Raw genomic sequence first — 13,188 nt, 5'->3', positions numbered from 1 at the left:
TTTCGAAGCCTGCTTGCGAATGGACGTATTTCACTTCGGTGATTAATCGGACAGCTTCCTCTTCCGTGTCTACACTGTCCAGAAAGTCATCCACGTAGTGGTTCTTGGTGATAGCTCTTGCCGCTCTCGGAAAGGAATCAGCAAACTCTGTTGCGTTTCTGTTTTTTACAAACTGCGCTAGACTTGGCGAGCAGGTTGCTCCGAAGGTGGCCACATCCATGACGAAAATTTGGGGTTCTAATTCTGGATGCAGCCGAAAAATGAACCGTTGTGACTGCTTGTCTTCATCTCGTATCCTGATCTGATGGAACATCTCTTTTATGTCTCCCACCATTGCTATGTTTCCTTGCCTGAAGCGCAGCAGTACCGATATCAGATCCACTAGAAGATCCGGACCTTTTAACAGCATGTCGTTGAATGATACGCCTGCCACACGTGCTTTAGCGTCCCATATCAGCCGTAGCTTGCTCGGTTTTTTCGGGTTCTGTACTATTCCCAACGGTAAGTACCAGACCTTTGTCGGGTCAGTAGATCGCAGTTCGTTTGGCGTAATACGATGGGCGTATCCCTTCGATTCGTACTCTACAATCTGCTCTTTCACCCGTTGTCCGAGAATCGGGTCCTTACTTAACCTTCTTTCCAACGCTTTCAATCGCCGAAGTGCCATCGGGTAGCTGTCCGGAAAGCAGAACTGGTCATACTTCCATAACAGCCCTATCTCGAAGGCACCGTCCACGCGCCGGGTTGTAGCTTCCATAATCTGTCGTACTCGCTTGTCTTCTTCAGCTTCAGGTTTAACTGTCACGCTGGACTCTTCAACTGCGAAGAATTGTTTCATCCATTGATGCAGCTCATGATTTTTCATCTTTTCTGTTAGATGTAAATTCAACTGCACTATCGAATTGCCGCTCTTGTCGGTTTTCCCGAAGATACACCAACCCAGACGCGTTTTTGTAGCTACTGGTTCGTTATCTCTTCCCTCGCGCGTTCGCAACGCAGTTAGTAGCCGAATATGTTCGATGCCAATGATGATACCTGGTGTCGCATCCGTGTAACTTTGAACCGGAAGACCCTTTAGGTGTTGATAGCTACGTGTTAGATTGTCGTAGCACATCGTCTGCGCAGGTAACTGCAGCTGCTGAACTGTTCTCACGTTGTGGAGTTTAAACTTCTTGCCATTCCCGCAGATGACCACGCTAATACGCTGGGATTCCTTTTCCTCCCTCGAGATATTTCCAGTCCAACTCAAACAGAAGCCGTCATTTGGACCCTCGATGCCTAATAACGACGCAATATTGCGTTCAAGAAGAGTAGAACTCGACCCGTCATCCAGGAACGCATAGGTACTGACTTGCTTACCATTCCCGTGTATAGTGACCGGCAAATATCGGAATAACGAATATGACATCGAACTGTGTAAATTTTGATGTACAACAATATTCGTATTCCCTGCTCCGCTCGTTTTTCCCGAACCGTTTTCTGAGTGCAGAAGGTTATTGTGGTATATTCTACACCCATTTATACCACACTCCTTTTTGGTTCGACATGGCCATTTCCGATGTGGTACAAGGCAACCCCTACACAGTTTTTTCTGCTTCACGACTTCCCATCTACCGTCGATATCGAGCGACTTGAACTGCTTGCAGTTTGCGATTTCGTGACCGGTTCTAGCGCAATACATACAAGTATTCTTTTCCCGCTCCCCTGTTGAAATATTTTTCCCAGCGGATTCATTATTCCTCTCCTGCGGGCCCTCAGAGTGTGTGTACAGCTTCGGTTTCTCTTTTCCCGGTTTGATGGGTTTCGAGTTCATACTGAGCGCTTCGACTGGAAGCGTAACACCTGAAGCCATTATCACTAACTCAGACATGAACGCGCTGAAGGTCGCCAGGTTGACGCAGGTGCTTTTATTCTTGTAGTAGGACCACTGCATTTTAATTTGCGGTGGTAGTTTCTCGACTAGCTCGTGAAGCAGCGTAGGATTCCACAAATGATCAGAAAGATTAGTAACACACATGTGATCCACGACATTTTGTACAGCGAGACCGAAATTTATTTGCGACTGCAAGTTGTCAGTCTTCGGAGAGGGAACTGTTCGTAGCTTTTGGAGGAGAGAGTGTATCAGAATTTCTGGTCGACCGTACAAGCGCCGTAATATATCAATTACGAAAGGCACCGACTGCGGCATCAGCAACCGGCTTCTAACTGCTTCCAACGCATTGCCCTTCAAACAACGCTGTAGTCGCGCTAAGTTCTCCGAATCAGTGTATCCACATGTTTCCGTAGAGTTACAGAATGAGCTATAGAATAGCGGCCAATCTTGAGGGTCGCCTGAAAAGATTGGCAACTCTCGCGGCATAACTTGTCTCGCAGCTATTTGCTCGTTAGATGGCCCGCTTCGAACTGGTATAGCAGGCTGTTGTTGAGGCCGTTGGTCAATGGAGGGAGCACCGAATGGTCCGGCTGGCATCGGTAGTTGGGTACCCGGAATCACGAACTGAGGTGCAGTACTACTAGACACAGGTGGTACCAACGCATTCGTACTTACTAACACACCCCCATTATTAAAATACATTCCTTCTCTCTGCGTTGAAACCGGGATATGATTTATATTTAACGATTGCATTCCACTCACGGTGGTACTGGCGATATTGCTATTGATCCACGTTGGTTGACAAATGGAACTTAACGTTGGTCGGGAGTGTACTAATGGCACTGATAAACTCGGATGTTGGAAAGTAACTGAACACCCTCCAACCGGGTAACCGTGACTACCAGTGAGAAATGACATTGATGGGTTAGTTGCAACGTACGGAGGGGCGACGATACTGTTATGTGTCGGAATATTTGTAGTGTGCAATTGTTTCAGCACTGAGGTTGTTGTCGAGAATGTGGGATTATGGTTAGACATAGGCGTATACCCATAGTTGAGGGAGGATACTTGTGGTACACTTTTACCTACTATGCTATCGTGAAACACTGGCCTACTACTAGAGGAATATGTGACAATGTTATCACCACATTCCGATGCCCTACTCATGAGTATGGAGGGGATGCTGGTTACTATTGCCTCTGGTACTTGGCTACGACCCGATAAAGGGGGAAGGTCGATAACCGAAGGCGGAGCACTATTGTTGATCTTCCGCGATCCACTGTTGTCATTTATCGCAACGAGTTTATTGACTCCGACGTAGGAGTTGCATCTAGTCACCAATGACGAACTTACCAAAGGTCTCCCGGGAACGTCTAAAATAATTTCGGTGTGGGATACGAAGTCACCTTTTGATCTTACTGGAACTGGACCTTCAGGTGCACTCATTGCTACGGAGCACTTTATCGAACTTGGTGTAGAAGTTGACACAGGGCTCGAGGTTGCAAGAGCAGGAACGTTTGACGCCTTCGGGCTGGAGGTGATGAGAGCTGGGATTATAGACTGCTGAACTGCTTCTGCAACTACGTTTCTCGGCAAGGTGCTGCTGGATGACACTACTTTCACTCGACGTGCTGTGTCGACTTCCTGCTTTCCAAGCCACGACCGTACCTTATCTAGACTAGTTCGACTGCTCAGTCTTGATGTCCTACTGGCTCCATCCTCTGAATTTTCCTCATCCGCGAGAAGTTTATACTTCTTCTTTAGAAACTTCTCCTCCTCATCCGCTAGCTTTTTCCTGGTTGCAGCTTGAGCTGCTTCTTCTTCCAGAATTCTTCGCATTCTCATGGCCTTCTCTTCCTCGATCATCCTTAGATTGAGGTCTATTCTCGACGAGTGCTTGCTAGAAGACATACGACTGACCGACTGCAGCATTGAATCTTCCTCCCTGCACTGATCGCATTTCCAACTGCGATTAACCTCAGCGATGGAATCCGTCACTCCCGCACACCCAAAGTGCATCCACGTCTCACAGGAGTCGCATCCGACTAAATTATCCGCCGAGTCCGGTCGATCACACTTGGCACAATGTTTCGTCAAATCCATCTCCTTCTTCCAGGAACTGTGTTCACCAGAAAATCTTTAAAGATTGTTCGGATTGGGAAGAATACACGTCCTGATAGCAGCTTACACGCAGCTTCAAAGCTGTAATATATTATATTAAGTTTGATTTGGTTTTGAATATAGGTTATGCTTACATTTTCGTTTTCTTCTTCCGAGTTTATCCGAAACAAACTCCTTTTTTATCTGTGTTCGTATTGTCCTAGATTTTATAAATTCATTAGGTTTAAGCTGGATTCTATTGAAGAGAACTTACCCTTCTTGCAAATCTGTGATAATTAGCCTGAACTAGTCAATTAGCCGTACTATTAGCTTTAGTTTCTCGTTCTGTTACAAATTCACTATAATTAAGGACTGATCACGTTGTGTCTATGCTCCATCTGACAGTACAGCACACGAGGATATGTTCTGACGTTTGCGCAACTGACATTTATGTTTGCTCGTATTGACAGCACCGGGTGGTACTGAACTGAACTCATCTGTCTGTTGAACGAATCTGCCCTGTGGTTTCGTAACATGCCCAACAGTACCACTACTTTAAAATAGCCCTAATTAATTCCCCTTAATCTTGAACCACTCTTTCTAGTTATTTCTAGTTAATAAGCTTGTAAAATGTTCCGCTTAGTTAATAATTAATTTCTCCTACAATCTCCCTTCTAAAAATCATAAAGTGAATTACTATACAAAGAACACACAAAATGACCCGTCCCCCAAATCTTACGAATATTATATTATACCCTCTTTTATATGTATAAGTTAGCTGTAAAGTTTTTTTTTTTAGTTTCATTATATAAAACAAAATAATATTGAAATGTGTAACCCCCTAGTTTTAAGAAATTCAAAATGTAAAACAATGAAAAAATGGCACCTTTAAGCTAACGCATACGTGCCTTATCAAATAAACAAATTGAAAAAAAAATTCTTATTACTATCAGTCCTTTCAGTTAACATTTGAATTTTGACCGCAGATCCTTTGGATGATACATAGAAAGAAAATATTTCCCACACCTCGCTCTTCATAAAAAACTGAATAAAACTGTGCAATATTAACCCTCAAAAAGGCAAGCTAAAATTGTGACTTCAAGAAACATCGCTCCTAAGACCCAATGAAATCAAAAGCCTCTTTCTGTCGTTTTATCAGTGAGACAATCGAAAGCCCGAAAACGCTCGATCCTTTGTATTTCAAATTCCAAGTTCATTGAAACTAGCGAACTGTAACTAGCCGGCATTTGAGACTCCTTACCTTTTTGAGAGTTAAAAAAAACTAGAGGATTTCCGAACTTATTTGAACTTTTTGAGTTCCTTTTGTGGTCCCAAATGCCTGTGCAAAGTTTGGGAGCAGTCGGTTGCTTCCCGGGTTTGCGCATTGCGTTCAAAGTTTGTATGGGATTTGACATGGGGAAATCAATTATTTTGTATTTACGTTAATAAAGATCGCTATTTCATTCAATATGAAAAACCAGCTTTATAAAGCTATAGTTCAAACCTTGGCTAACAACTTTGTAACTGGCGACGAGTTTTCAAAAAATAGTTATAACGATTTTAAAACTTATGGTTCAATCCAAATGCAGAAATTCCTTATTTCTTCCAACACTGTCAGTACACCATGACACCAATACTTTAAACTTAGATAAATGAGAGTATAGCCATCGCAGACACTTGGTACCTTTGAATGATATGTTCAGAATGAATTGCTGAATAACATAGACGTAGTCAGGAAATAAAAAGAAGAGGGGAGGAGGGGGCTTGTGTTCTTCCCAGTTCCCTTTTTAGATAGTTTAGTATAACATAAGGAGTACATCTTCAACGCAGGTTTATACCGCCGAATTAATAATTAATCTTACGTGTTTGAGTGCTACTATTTAGGTGCTCTACTATTATCTCACTTAAAATGGTACAACTGTTTATAAGTTTTACATACTTTAAAACCTATTTCTTAGCCGTTCAGAGTCAGAATTTAAAAAAATGCATATCCTTAGATTCCTTGAGGTCTAGGAATTGTTTCTATTGACATAATGATCCTTTGTCTTATACAAAACAATCTAAAAAAGGGACTGGGGAGTGCACAAGCCTTCCCCCTCTTCTTTTCATTTCCTGACTACATCTATGTTATTCAGCAATTCATTCTGAACATTTCATTCAAAGGTACCAAGTGTCTGCGATGAATATACTCTCATTTATTTAAGTTTTTAAAGTCGATGTCGGTGGTGCACCGCCAGTTTTGGAAGAAGTAATCAATTTCTGTATTTGGATTTTACCATAAGTTTTAAAATCGTTATAACTATTTTTTGAAAACTCGACAAAGTTGTTCACCATGGTTTGAACTATAGTTTTCTAAAGCTGGTTTTTCATATTCAGTGAAACAGCGATCTTTATAAACGTAGATGCAAAATAATTGATTTCCCCATATAAAATCCCACTCAAATTTTGAACGCAATGCGCAAACCCGGGAAGTAACCAACCGCTTCCAAATTTTGCACAGGCATTTGGGACCACAAAAGGAACCCAAAAAGTGCTGTGCCCGCTAGTTTAAATCATTTTGAAGTTTTCCTAGTTTCAACGAGCCACTCTAGTGGGCATCGCTAGCAATTTCTCTATTTTCAATAGTTTCAATAACAATTTATGGAAATTATGTTCAAATGTTGCATTATTATACGGGGATTTACTGAATAAACTAACGTACAGCATAAAAAAATTATCCAAAACCTTTCTTTTTATTTCATCTTAAAAATCTTAACTATCCCCTTAATTTTTTGCATTGAAGCTCATTCATTTATGTAATTAACATCCCTAAAATATACATATAAATACAATAAAGGTTCTGAAATAAGTACTAGTTTCTGTGAAACTTTTCGTCAAATAAAAGTGGAGAATATGTGCTGTCATCATTTGAGTGTTTTTCAACCAAATCTTATCATAATTCATATTTAACGGTACAAGCACTCCACTCAAAATACTTTACCATTCAAGGCACGCTTCCGAACTACGAGACGGATGATTAGAGCTGAAAGTACGCCACCACCGCTACACGGTTTCGCAAGCTTCCGAAGCCAAAAAGCACATTCCCACAAATACTGCTTCAAGCATCACTCGTCGATAACAAAACCCAAGCGGTATAAAAATTGAAGAGATGCAACACATACTCTACTCACCAGGTACCACTGCTCCTTAAAGAGCGGATCCGGGAAGATGTTGTGCGAACCGGTGTCCCGATAGTTCACCCGGCTGGCGGGTGCAATCGAGCGCGGATCCGGAAAGCGCACGTACTCCGCATCGAAGGTCGAATAGTCGCGCTTCCGGCGGATCTTCTCGTGCTGCTGCTGCAACCATCGAACCTGTTGGCGGCAGTCCGAAAGAAAGCAAACGGTCGTCGTCAGCAATTACTTGGAATTGGAAAACAGTTGCCACTGTGAGAGCAGGAAACCCCGCTTCAGCTCGTTAAAATATATATCCCAATCGCTTCTCAATGTGCCAGAAGAGCCGTGCACACACAAAAAAGCGGAGTTTTTTTTTCCGGAACGAAACGGGGCTTCCCGGGTCGGCAAACAAAACTTACCTCCGGTTCGGTGTTGAGTGCGTTGTGGTGAGCTTCGCTCCTATCTAGGGACCGCTTTCTAACGTGACTATGGTGAAATAAATAATATCCTTTCAGTGGACCGATCTGCAAAAGATAGAAAAAAGCGAAAAAATATCCATTAGAAAACGAGTCGGATCTACAATTTTAAAGGGCGGAAGGAAAGGAACGTCACGAATCAGTTTCGGCAGGGCGAAAAAAAACGCTGGGAGAAAAACTGCCCGATCGAAAGCTAATGTTTTTATTCATTATTCGCAATTTCCGGATCGAAGTGTTACGATTGACGGGAAGCGGGAAACGGCTAGATGGAAAAATTTTAATCTTTATGTAAATGCGAATTCGGAACGAGTTCAACATTTTTGAAGCTCAAAGTGTTTTCGAATCCAGATTGGACATTTTTAAAATAAACTTTTGATTATCCGTTGTTCTGATTTCGAAAACTCATACTTCCTCCAACTTGTTCAATTTTACTCTGTTTTATTGCCCGTCAGGCATAGAATTTCCGATTTGTTCGTGTTCAGTGTAGTTTGTGTGTTGTTTCATTTTAGGACTCGACTGAGAAAAAAAAACGCTGCCTCCATGGGATCAGCTCACCATTTTTCAAATTTTTCTCTTATCAGCTCGTACCAGTGATCGATTTCGGTATATTAACAAACGAAATTTTTTCCCATCATATCTATCAGGGAGCAAAAACCCTGATGATGGTACATAGCAGCAAAATATTTGCCTGCTGTCGGGTACCTACGTTGTTGATCCAGCGGATGCCCACAGGCACAGGGTGCGAACTTTCGAACAACGAATCCATCATTAATTTAAATCCGAAATTTATGGTTCCTGATGGAAAGTGCGTGCGTGTGTGTGCGGGTGGACGATGTTTTCCTCTATCGGGTCGAAGAGGAAACATTTGCTCTCCTCCCAGGCACTGACTAGCGAGCGATATTCGTCTCGAGAAGATTTATTGGAAGCAACGTTTAATTTTTCACGATTTCCGGCACTCACTGCTGGTACAAGGCAACCCGCGGTGGTCTGCGCTCGTTATCTGCAAACCAATTTGAACGTTTTTTCCCTCCCTGCAATTTGGGTGTGTTTTATTTTCAAGTCTTTGTGACCACCGGTTACGGGTCTGAACCGACCGACGATGCGTGGTTTTACCGGTCAGACCGACGTTTCTTGATTTATTGCAGCAGCACCTAGGCTAGGTGACCGGACCGAAACGGGGTGATAAATTATCGTGCGGTCAACGATGTGACAGTTTACTGTCGCGGTATGTCGGTTCCGGATTTTTAAATACCGAAGCGAGGGAAGGTTTAATATAAGCAAATACTGTTTCCTGGGACGAAGAACGAACAGGTACGCCGATAGATTCGGAATGTCTAGGAATGGATTTTCGAAAACGGTGATACTGATACACGGATGGTGACAGGGTTTACAGAGACAGTTTGGAAACAGTTACGCTACACGATGTTGTAAAGTTCAAAATATTACGTTCTACCGGAGATGCAAACAATCTAAGCTTATTTTTGATTTCTGAAAAAAACCTGATAATAATCGATTATTCGCTAATCGAATAATTCGAGAGCTCGATTAATCACACTGGTAATTCGCCCAAGATTACACTGCGAAACAAAATTTAAAAAAAATGTTTGGGAGCAGAACTCAAAAAAAACGAAACTCCTTGGTGAGGAAATTTTTGATAAAAAATTGTAACGGGGCTTCATACTTTAAAACCACAGTTTGTATGGATAACTAGGGGAAGGGGTTCAAGTGGGAAGACATCAATGAAAATGGTCATCTTAAATTTTCGCATAAAGTCTTACATGAAATGCTTATTACATCGAAAAAGTAATCTATGTAAGTTTTTAGCTCAATCGGACATCATTAAGGGGGTGCGGCGTTTGAATATTGTTTTCATAATATAAGAAAAAATCCAAAGGGGGAGTACATTAAATGTTGAAAACTGATTTTTTTTTGTCGAAATATGTCTAAAAATAGCATGAAATAATTCCAAATTCGAAAAGTTTATTGTAATGCCTAATGATTGCAAAAAAAATTCTCATTGAACTGGGTTTTGGAGCAGAACAAATAAAAAGATGGCAAGGATTTAGGGTTCCAACTAAATCATCGTGAAGAAATCTTTGAAAAAATGGAACGAAACTTCACAGTTTAAAACCAATGTTAATTATTAGACCAAAAGCAAAATTTTTGAAGCATTTGCCTCTTTAGCAATTTTTATTTTTATAATATTTATACTGTGAGCCATTAACAGATATCAGTTAAACGAATTGATCGATTTTTTCTGAAAGCTTATAATCGATTATACTTATTGATTTTGAATAGTCCCGCCTCAAAAAATTGTGCTGATAAATTTTCCCTGTTTTTAAATGCGAATAATTTTCGTTTGCAATTTCTTTGCACTATCTGATCGAAAATATGTGCACGTACTTTGTATTCAATTTCGCAAAATGTACGGACTATCAAAAATAAAGAAAAATCGAATTTTTAGACAATCTTTCGAAAACGATGAGGAAAATGCGAAATTTGCAAGCCTATTACAGGTAGAGCCGTCAAAAAGGAGCAATCTAAGCGTTTCATCGCATACGGGAAAGTGATTGATACAGATCGCGTGTACTCGTTTTGTATCAGTCGATACTCACTTGCCAAATAAGTAACATGTTGAGTGTATTGTCCTGACGGCACAATAAGCGGTAGATGCTATTGATTTTCGGAAACACACTCGCACCTACGTGACTTAATCAAATTTAGTTTACAAATAGTGGTGCCGCCGTTTTAATCATTCGTCGCTCGAATATTAAACGAGCAACCCCATGGCAAATCGTTCGTGTACATGCGGGGTTTCGGTTCGCACGCTGTAATGGGGTGGGGAGCGCACAACAGATTGCATACAGCAGATAAACGGGTGCATATTTTACATGGTTTAACTGCGTGCGAGTTGATGCCGCCATTGCCGAAGATTCATTGCGTCTACCTCTACTATGGGATTTCGGCAGTGGTGGTATTCACTCGGACACAGGTTGACCGTGTGAAGCTTGCATGTTTTTGAATTGCAATGTTTTGTGTTTCTCGTATATAAAGGTTATGCAGTCAGCCGGAATTTCGACTTTTTAACCGAGGCCCGGAGGGCCGAATCTCTTATACCATTCGACTCAGTTCGTCGAGAGCGGAAAAAGTCTGTTGTGTTTTGTTTTCTTTCTTTTTTTCTTTTTTATAGTAAGGTTTAAATAGTTGCAAAAGCCTGGCCTGTAGTATATCGGCACTGTGTAAGACTCAGGTTCGTGCCTAACCGCTAAAAACAATTCTTACTTTTTATGCCCTTCTTCCCCACGGAACTACGACAAGGTATTACTTCGTGGGGGGTACGTTGTGCTTTCTTAGCACCTATTTCTTCTGCTCTATCTCAGAGCCTCACTTGGCTCATGAAGTGACTCGACCTATGAGCTTTGATTCAACTCTCGACTCTTCACTCGCTTCTTGTCTTCATCTTTTACTTCGCCGTTTAGCTCTCGACCCCGTGAGCCGTTCCGGTGCTGATTCCTTGAATCGTTTAGCTCAAGTTTCCGTCAGTCATTCAGCTTTCGGCCTTATCACGATCTACATGGATAGTCCCCAACGGTAAACTCACCCTACTCCGACCGATAGTTCCCCGACGGAGGAATTTACCCCGACACCGATGCCCGCTTCCTTGAGCTATTTAGCTCCCAGCTTTATCGAGATCAACTCGGATATTATCCTACTCCGACTCAGAGTTCTCCGGCAAATGGGATTTCTCTCGGTATCGATGTTTGTTTCGCGAGCCAATTAGCTCCCCTTTCCGTCACAATTCTATCGGTTAATCCACGACGGCAAATCTACCCTACCGTGGGTTTTTAGGCGGTAGATTGCTCCCTATACCGATGTATCTGTCTGTAAGCCATTTAGCTCCCCGCTCCGTCTGCTCGGTCTAGTACCCGGCGGCGGACCTAGTCTACTCAACGGGCCAGCCAGTAGGTGCTAAGGGCCGTCAAGCGAGTCCGGGTGAAGCGTAGCTTCCGGTTCACTGGCGCCCCAACGACCCACTGCTACCTATTCGATCCGGCGATCCGACGACCTAAGCCCGGTGCTATGTCGCGTACTACTCTACTGGTCCTCGGCGATGGACCAACTCTACACCGTCGGATAGTTCACCGGCGGCGGAATTTCTCCTGAAATTTGTGATTTGTGGTTTCCCGGCGTGTGTATATCACCAATTTTTTCAGAGATGGCTGGATCGATTTGCACAAGTCTCAAATAAAAGGTACAACCTTCCCATCGGTCGCTATTGATTTTTTATTGATTCGACTTCCGGTTCCGGAGTTATGGGTTGAAGACTACGATCACACAGAAAATTCCCTGATACCACCATTATGTCCAAATGATTCAATACATATTAAAATGTGTAGAACATTACATAAATTTGCGTGTCTAGATCACTAATGACCTATCGAAGTAACCTTGACCACCTTGGTCACGTATGACGGTTCTTGAGGCTCCTGGGGAACTTGCCAAGTGTCTAAGTTAATGTCATACCTATTTCTCATCGAATTCTTTACCGATTTTCACAAACTTGGTCTCAAATTAAAGGTACGGCGTTCTCATTGGTTGCCATTCAATTTCCAATTGATCCGTTTTCCGCTTCCGGAATTACAGGGTGATGAGTACGAAAACACAGCAAATCCCGATTTCAAAATTTACAACAATGAATGTATAAAGGTGAAAATTTTCCAAATTTGACCACAACTGCTTGCATTTGTAGTTCTATGTCACTAACAGTCATTCAAAGTCTCTGTGGAAGACCCCGTGGAAGTATTCAAATTCAGAACAACAGTTATACCGATTTCTCAGTGATAACTGGACCGATTTGACCAAACTTAATCTCAAATGAACGGTGTTGCGTTCCCAAAAACTGTTGTTATTTTACTTCGATCCGACCTCCTGCTGCGGAGTCACGGGTTGTGGAGTGTGGTCACAGAGAAAACTTTTATTCAAACCGATACCACCATGAATGCAAAAAGGATTTTTTCTTGCTAAAATTGGAGCCAAACATCGTACATTTGCAGTTCTAGGTTCCTAACGGCCGATCGAGATCTTGTTGGCCACATTGACTGCCATAGACGGTTCTGAATGTGCCTGGAAAATGGGCATCTTTCAAAATTAAAAAAAAAACTCACATCAGTTTCTCGGAGTTGGTTGAACCGTTTCTCACAAACTTACACACCAAAAAATAATGAAATTTAAACGACATGTAAATCAATTAGAATGTAAACATACAAAGATTGAATCAAAAATTTGATTGAAAATTATGTTAAAATCAAGCATCAAACAGCATATAATTTTACACTTTCATTCGTGTAATATTACATGTCATTCATTTCACAGCAGTATTCGAGTAAAAATACATTGAAGTGTATTGGTTTTCCGTTTAAAGTAACTGTGATTTTCAATCCACGTGTAAAATTATAATTAAATTCGTTGAAAAAAGCACAAGTCGCGTGTATTTGTGGTGGAACTTCATTTAACATTTATATTCATGCTCCAAATATGTGCATGAAAATAAACTTAAAATTACAAAATATTTTTTTCTGTGTAG

The 13,188-nt window shown here is 41.7% G+C and overlaps 1 protein-coding gene across 2 annotated transcripts in view; it reads right to left on the bottom strand.

Annotated features, from left to right (window-relative positions):
- LOC131684253 (furin-like protease 2) overlaps positions 1 to 13,188 on the bottom strand; it is a 590,883-nt gene that overhangs the window by 257,174 nt on the left and 320,521 nt on the right. Inside the window, exons 2-3 of one of the 2 annotated variants that reach the window (XM_058966945.1) lie at positions 7,548 to 7,652; positions 7,135 to 7,326 (exon numbers count right to left, since the gene is read on the bottom strand). In XM_058966945.1, the coding sequence (XP_058822928.1) occupies positions 7,135 to 7,326; positions 7,548 to 7,652 (297 nt within the window). The remainder of the gene's footprint in view (positions 1 to 7,134; positions 7,327 to 7,547; positions 7,653 to 13,188) is intronic. The other variant, XM_058966946.1, reaches the window with a different exon arrangement.

Source organism: Topomyia yanbarensis, chromosome 2 (assembly GCF_030247195.1).
Source record: "Topomyia yanbarensis strain Yona2022 chromosome 2, ASM3024719v1, whole genome shotgun sequence".
Classification (NCBI taxonomy): domain Eukaryota; kingdom Metazoa; phylum Arthropoda; class Insecta; order Diptera; family Culicidae; genus Topomyia; species Topomyia yanbarensis.
Note: the sequence above shows the minus strand (reverse complement) of the source record. Positions and strands in the feature narration are given on the sequence as shown.